The sequence below is a fragment of the Silurus meridionalis genome, chromosome 1, assembly GCF_014805685.1.
Source record: "Silurus meridionalis isolate SWU-2019-XX chromosome 1, ASM1480568v1, whole genome shotgun sequence".
NCBI lineage: Eukaryota > Metazoa > Chordata > Actinopteri > Siluriformes > Siluridae > Silurus > Silurus meridionalis.
The window spans coordinates 13,529,356-13,537,256 of record NC_060884.1 but is presented as its reverse complement, the minus strand read 5'-3'; the positions used below and the strand labels follow the sequence as shown (position 1 = coordinate 13,537,256).

General features: G+C 37.7%; 1 protein-coding gene across 1 annotated transcript in view; it reads right to left on the bottom strand.

The window, feature by feature from the left end:
- Positions 1 to 3,008: 3,008 nt before the first annotated feature.
- Positions 3,009 to 7,901, bottom strand: part of gnb1b (guanine nucleotide binding protein (G protein), beta polypeptide 1b) — a 19,651-nt gene continuing 14,758 nt past the window's right edge. Inside the window, exons 3-11 of the mRNA XM_046851712.1 lie at positions 6,838 to 6,876; positions 6,622 to 6,728; positions 6,362 to 6,425; positions 6,115 to 6,277; positions 5,717 to 5,783; positions 5,323 to 5,524; positions 4,897 to 5,113; positions 4,060 to 4,198; positions 3,009 to 3,495 (exon numbers count right to left, since the gene is read on the bottom strand). Of these exons, the coding sequence (XP_046707668.1) occupies positions 4,092 to 4,198; positions 4,897 to 5,113; positions 5,323 to 5,524; positions 5,717 to 5,783; positions 6,115 to 6,277; positions 6,362 to 6,425; positions 6,622 to 6,728; positions 6,838 to 6,876 (966 nt within the window). The 3' untranslated portion in view covers positions 3,009 to 3,495; positions 4,060 to 4,091. The remainder of the gene's footprint in view (positions 3,496 to 4,059; positions 4,199 to 4,896; positions 5,114 to 5,322; positions 5,525 to 5,716; positions 5,784 to 6,114; positions 6,278 to 6,361; positions 6,426 to 6,621; positions 6,729 to 6,837; positions 6,877 to 7,901) is intronic.

The window sequence follows — 7,901 nt, the reverse complement described above, 5'->3', positions numbered from 1 at the left end:
ACAATAGGTCCAAGCTAATGTTATTTTTCAGATGCCTTCTTTAGCAAATATATCCATTCACGTGACCAGTCAAATTGGTAATAGAATAGATGAATTAGAAAGTAATCATAAGATAAAGGGTAATACCTGGTCGTGATTTCTACCAGTTAAAAACTAAAAAAAAAATAGTTTAATACATACATACAAGCCTGGAAGAGCCCAGACCATATTTTGGCAAATCACTGGTTATTATTTCACTGGAACAGTACAGTGAAAAATAAAGTTACAATTCTCTGCATCCATACGAACCCCTCTATTAGGAGTAGAACAGATTTAGAGTAAAAACCAGTGACTTAATAATTCACAAAAGGGTTTTCCATAAATGCTTTGCATCAAAATGATGAACTACAGTCTGCTACAATTGTCCATAATTATTTATCGAGGAAGGTTTATGCAACCGCGTTTTGTTTATAAACACAGGAAAACAATGAACGTCTATCAGTACAGATGAAGCGTACGGACAGCTTGGTGGCTGCACACACAAACATTTCAATTTAGCAAGTGATGCAGAGAGAATCAGCAGTGAGCCGAGCTGTTCGTGTTAAATAGCAAACTTCAGGGTTTCATCAGAACCATATTTATGTCACACATTGGCATGAAAATTATTTATCCGTCAGTGGGGACAAAAAATAAACCTCAAAACTGATTTTCTGGTTAAATGCCACTCGAGTAAACTGCACCAAGCAGGAAAAACTATGTAAGCGTGCCTGTCCGAACTATAAACAAAGCCGCTGGCCACTTCCCATTTTCAATGCAGCAGGAAGTGTGCCAACGACATTTTTGTTTTACACAGGGAATTTGAATAAAGTTAGGATGAGCATTTGGACCGTGGCTCCTTTCTATTTTAAGGTAACACTGGAAAGGGGTTTCATTTAAAACGCAGCAGCTGGCCTTGAATGTGCATTGATCTCGACAGCCATCTGTTTCCTTGAATATCTAGAGAAACGAGAAAGATTGCACAAGTGTTGAAAACTTCCACTTTGGAAGGAAGTTCACTACGAGCCATGCACGACTCATCTAACCATTGATACACCTGACTTTTACTGAAAGCCCTACGACTCTTGAAGGCCAATCTGGGATTTCTACCAAAACATCCAAGCAGAGAGACATCTCAAACTTCTTTTTATTACATCTTAAATAACAGTACATTTTAATATAGTATCTATCTTGCATCCAGCTTTCTGTGGTACACCAACAGACTGAAATTAAATACAAAAGGTGAGGAGTGCAGAGCTCTACAGTTAATGATATATTATGACAGTTAATTAATGATGAGAAAATAATGTGGGGAATCCATTTTAATTGAACTGCAATTAATCTTTACTGGTGGCAGCACACACAAATACATCACAATTATTGTACATTATCGCAGAAAGAGAGAAAGAGGGGGGGGGGTGTTAATGAAAGTCACAACTATCAAAGAAAGTGCATCTGTTTACAGTGGTGGAGGGGAGAAAGAAAATATCTGCCATTTCAAATGCCATTTTCTAGATATAGGAAGCCAGAACGGTTTCTTTGGACCCATTTCTCTGTCGATTTCAAAGATGAGTAAGAACGAGACTAAACTGCTGCAGAACAGAGGTCTTTGTAACCGTTTACATTTGAAGAATCGGAACTAGAGCACAGGGACAGAGGAATATGACAGGAAACGTGCCAGTCTTGTTTAGTTTTTCACTTGGGTGCATAGCTTTGCTTGTAAAAGTAAACAATGAGTACATGGTGTGAGAGAGAGAGAGAGAGAGAGAGAAAGAGAGAGAGAGAAAGAGAGAGGGAAAAAAAAGAAAAAAGAATGGAATTAAGCTGTTACAAAGTCTTACCACATTTCACCATCGTAGCAGAGATCAGTAGATCAAAAAGAAACGAGCACCTGCTTAAGCATTTCTACAGCATGCAACTATGTTACTTCATGGCAGATGAACTAAAAAGGTTAAAGTTTTAAGAATTCTTTTCAGACACTGATTTGTACAACATTTCATTCACAGATTACCTGTATTTTCAAGCACAAACAGGGATGTTTTTTTTTTGTTTTGTTTTTTAAGAAACTGGATTAAAAATGTAAAAAAAGAAAAAGGAAAAAAAAAAAAAAAGAAAGAAAAAAGAGAAACCTTCTGCCCCGCGATCTTATTTCGCCCCACCAGTAGTTGACCATCCCTGGACTGAAGAGTCACAAATGCACAAAAGTAACTCCGATACAAAAAAAGGAAAACCAGAAGAGAAGCTTCGAGGTTAGTTCAAACTATGAACCCCTATGAAAGAGAGGACTGGGATGTAAATTTCATTTTCTAGGTTAAAATTCACTCGATGTGATTAATGGCATGTGCTTGGTTAGTTAACGCGTAAAACATTAGTCGAGTTTCTTATTGTGCAAACAAAGCTGACGAGACTTGAAAGAAAAGTAGCTAGGATATAATGCTGCATTCGCGTGCAAGTCAGATACTCGTATTTACAAGCAGCCATTTGGAGATAAATGATGCGAGTACCTCGGACTCAGAAATGGTAAAAGACGTAAAAAGATATGGCATATTAATGGCGCTTTCGTTTCTCTTCGAGGACAAAGGATCGTTAGACACATCGAAAGGTAACTAATGCACAGATTCTTACATTTTTAGAAAACTAAGGCTGTTCTTATTACCCGGTAAATGCTGAACGCTCAGCAACCTTTGAACAAGATGAACATTTGCGAGTTGAAAGCTGCTTGGGTCTACCACTTGGTCGCCCAAGACTATGAATCATGACTTGACGAGCGAGCACACTTCTTCCTCTTATGGCATCTGAAGTCACACTCATGAAGACTACTTGCACACACCCAATACAACGCACACGCAGACGCAGACTAGGGCAATCTAGTGCACCATTAATAAAAAACTAAAAACAAAAACAAAGGGGGTTCAGAAAAGAAAAGACTACTATTCCTTCCATGTCTAATCTCAGCCTTTTACACGTCTTTTGTTTCTAACGTTCACCCACAATTTTACAGAATTAAAAGGGTTTTTATTTTCTTTAGGAACGTATCTAAAAAGAATGTTATGAAAGGAGAAAAAAAAAAATAATCCACGAATAACAAAGAGCCCGATAAAAGTCTAAAAAGAAATAAAAGTTAAATAATTTGTACAATTACACTCCAACATTTGCTTTCTAGACACATGATACATAAGCATGGGATGATAGTGTTTGTCAGGCTGACACAGAATGGTCTAAAAGGGAATGCACAAAAGTTATTCTTTTGATACCACAGGAATTCTTTGTCGTTTTTTTCTTTTCTTTTTTTTTTTTTTTTTTAAGGTGGGTGATAGAACAAATTGTGCTCTTCTTTGTGTAGGAAAGGCATTGTTTTTCCTTAGAAGTTTTTTCTTTTCGTGGTGGTGTCTGAGTCAGTTTTGTTGTTGACGATGCTGTGAAATTTAACATTCTAGAGTTGGAATGGTCTTCCAGTCAACTTTGGAGTTCAAATGACATCTAAAGGATCAGAAGAAAACAGTGAGAGGAGCAATTAGTATTACCACATGGACTAGAGAACACTATTATTGCCATTAGAGGATGCTGTAATAGAATATTACTGAACTGCCCATCATGTTGCTTTTCATATGGGTAATCAGATGCAAATATTCAACTTTCAGGATTTAATCTCCTGATCAGAACTGAATAAAGTGGAGAAGGACAATACAATTCAGTATGTTCTGGGAAGGATATAGTTCTGCAAAATACACTGCTTGCTCCAGGCTTAGCTTACACATTTTTTTGTAATTTGACCAAACAGCCCACTTTTTCTACAGCTAAAAGAACCACTTCCTTCTACCAGGTTATTTCCTCATTGCATTCTGTTGTTTCATGGTTCACTTACAGTAAATATGCAAAAAAAAAAAAAAAAAGATTTAAAATATACTTATAATTAAAAAGTGAAATGAGGTTTAATATATTTATTTACATTTGCAATCATGTACTTGCATATGTTTTTAAACCTGTCATAATATGGAACTTGTCTATGATGTGCATTTAAAGGTAAAAGAAGCTGTGGCTTACTGTGTCGGACGTGTTGAAAGCACCTTCTGAGATCAGTTCCAGATCTTGAGGAAACTGTCCCAGGACCCTGTAGCCACAGCCATGCCATCATCAGTCACACCCAGACAGCTCACACGGTTGTCATGGCCAGCCAACACACCTGCAATAAAGAAGCACATGAAGAAGACATTTATATAATTAGAAAGGATAGGGATCTAAGGTCTGAAATATTTTGCTTAACAAATGTCCTCTAGTTGTTTGCAAAAATAAATGCATAAAATAAAAGATAATGGTAGAGCGCTCGCTTAGCATGCGAGAGGTAGCAGGATCGTTGCCCACATCCTCCACTCTGCTTGACAATCTAAACCACCTTAAATTGTTTACTGTTTACTGCCATAAGCAATTTTTTGTATATACATGCTATTCTTTCATATACATGTATAAAAACTATATAAAATAAAAGTATATATATATATATATATATATATATATATATATATATATATATATATATATATATATATATATACACACTTATTTTATATAGTTTATTTTATATAGTTTATTTTATATAGTTTATTTTATTTTATATAGTTTTTATACTTTATTTATCAGTCTTTTTCTTTATTATTTTTCTCCCCATCCTATTCCCTAATAAGCATTTCACTGCATGTCGTACCCTGTATGTATGTGACAAATAAAATTTGAAAGTCAGATAGACTTCAGGGGAGAAAAGAAACAACAACAACAACAACAACAAAACCCTATATTACTCAAGAGGCTGGATTGCATCGAAGGCTCATGCAGCAGTATCTGTTATCCTGCACTGAACAGTGTCAGAGTGTGTGCCTGCATCACCTGCACGGTCAGCCTTCAAGCTGTCCCAAACATTGCAGTTGAAGTCATCATAGCCAGCGAGCAGCAGGCGGCCGCTCTTGGAGAAAGCCACTGAAGTGATGCCACAAATGATGTTGTCGTGCGAGTAAACCATCAGCTCCTGATCTGCACGCAGGTCAAATAGCCGGCAAGTAGCATCATCCGAGCCGGTGGCGAACGCGTTACCGTTAGGGAAGAACTAGAAAAGGGGAGCAAAGTGTTCAGTGTTGTCCTTACGATCTCAGATACACAACAGACAAACAGGAAATGTCACACAATGCAAATAATCAGTTAGTATAGTCTATGACATGCACATGGATTGAAAGTAGATTTAAATGCCTGAGCATGCCTACATTTATTTTTTTAATCACGTAAGTGTAGGCCAGCTATTACAAAAATGCCACTCACGCAAATGGCGTTAATGTCGGACTCGTGGCCGGTAAAGGTCTGTCTGCACATGCCCTCGCGCACATCCCACAGCTTAGCTGAGGCATCGCAAGCTCCAGACACGAAGGTTCTTGAATCTGGAGCCAGGGACAGGCTCATCACATCTCCAGTGTGACCTGCGAAAGTGGTTGTCTGCTGACCAGTCTCTATATCCCAGAGAGCACTGTAAAACACACATGCACACTGTTTACATGGGGGAAAATGTTTTTTCTTCCTAATCGCTTTAAAAGTCCATGGAGCCGTGCTAAATTCTGCTCTCTCTAAAGAATACAATCTAAAGAATACATTTTTAACAAATCTCAACTGACCAGCCATGCCATCTATTTTTATGACATTGTATATAAACATGTCTCACCATGTGGTGTCTCCAGAACTTGTGACAATCTGGTTGTCATCAAGGAAGCGGCAGCAGGAAAGGTATCCTGGAATCACAGAGGAATGCAAGTCAAACGTTAATTTAAAATAAATGGTCCGACATAGCTTTACAATATAACAGGTCTAAACTGTGCTTCTTGATCAATGTGCACAGATGAACTAAAAAAAAAAAAAAAAAAAGGTTCTTGGCCCGAGATTTATAGATTACAAGATAGAGGTTGCATGGTCAGCTGTCCAAAAAATGTCATACAATGTTAAATTGTGGCATTGTATCAGTGTACTACTTCAAAGGTCAGTGCTAATGGCCAAAAGAATAAGCGTATGCACACAGATGACATCCTAAATAGCAAGAGAATACATGTAGGTCATATCCACAACCTGTGTGTCCAGCCAGCTCACGGCTGACGCGCACATTGCCTTCGCGAGTCTTCAGGCTGTAGATGGAGCAAATGTTATCTAGGCCTCCACAGGCCACGTAATTTCCTGAGGGAGCGTAGGCACAAGTCATCACCCAGGATGAACGCAGTGGGATAGCATGGACCTGAAACATACAGACAAATATCCTGAAAACCTACGTGCCTTGAAACAAACCTTGATACTTGATCTTTCAATACTCTCGGCTTACCTTGTTTGTAGTATAACTGTCCCATATAATGAGTTTACCATCCTGGGATGCACTGACCAGCAGCCTACAGAGGAAAAGAAATAGCATGAAGGTAAATTAGGGGCAGCAATATGATCCGTATTACAAAACTGAGCGTGCACAACTAGAAACAAGACAAGAGACATGCTTTAATTGGTGTTTGAACATTCAGTTTTTGTTTATTTCCCTGTATGGACTCCCAAATACAACACTTATAAGATAATACTGCTAAAATTAAGTACCTGGAATCAGAGCCCCAGTGCATAGCATAGATCTTAGCCAGATGTCCCCTCAGTGTTCGCCTCGTGCGCATCTGGATTCTCCCCACAGGGTCGATGCTGGCTGTTATCTAAAACAAAAATTCAAACTTTCACCTTCTAAAGTAATCTAAAGTAATGAAATGAGAGAATTTAAGCTGGATAATAAGAACCAAGAATATTCCACTGAGTAAGTATTACCTGTGATAATGTGGCATCTGCGCAGGCTTTCCTCGCATCCTAAAAAAGGAAATTGAAAATTAATACAAAATAAAAACGGCGATTCAGTTCTAGTTCAAATAAAGAGGATAAAAACTGAAATTATTCTGCATAACTGAATCACTGTAGAAAATGACAAAAGGCATGCATTTAAATAACTGCCCATCAGACAAACATTATACTAAACCTTAATAAATCGTTCAGTGCACATTGTTTTGAATCTGAAATTTACAATCGAGGTGAAGACATACAAAATGGGTGTAGGACAATGTTAGCAACTGATTAAGAGACTTTTAAAAGCCGGTGTATTATTACATAAATCCAACACTTTGCATGTATGCAGTGGCAGCATGTATTTTCATTGAACACAAGACAGCCATTCAAACAGTATAAAGTAAATTCATTGGTCACCATATGAAAATGACTCGTTTATACAAAGACTGCTTTCACAAAGAGGAATAACCCAATAATCCAGCTTGGCAACACAACTATATGAGAAGACCTAAAAATTAACTGTAGGAAAACAGTATAATAGATGAAATTATCTGCCCCATTTAGATGAAACAATCTGTAATCTGACAATTTACACTCACTATGAAGAACGCCTGAACACATACATATTCGTGCAATTATCTAATAAGCCAAATAGTGTGGCAACAGTGCAATAAATAAAATCATGAAAATACAGGTCAGCAACTACAGAGAAAGTTTACAGCAACCATCCGAATGGGGATTTGCACAGTGGCCAAGTTTAAGTTTTTCGATAAACACTTGATCTCCTGGGATTTCACACACAACGATTAAAAAAATAACTCTCCCAGCAAGCAACAGTTCTGCAGCTCTCCATATGAAAAGGGCATTGTAGAGAGCGGTCAACAGAATGTGGCCACCCTGGCATTAATTATTAAAAGTGTACAGTTGTGTAGAGCAGAAAAGTATCCCAGAATGCACATCGTATCTAACTACGTTTTTTTTTTAGCTGCCGTAGCCCATCCAACTCAAAGATGAATTTCACTTCAGTCAGCCAAGAAGAGAAAGCTGAGGCT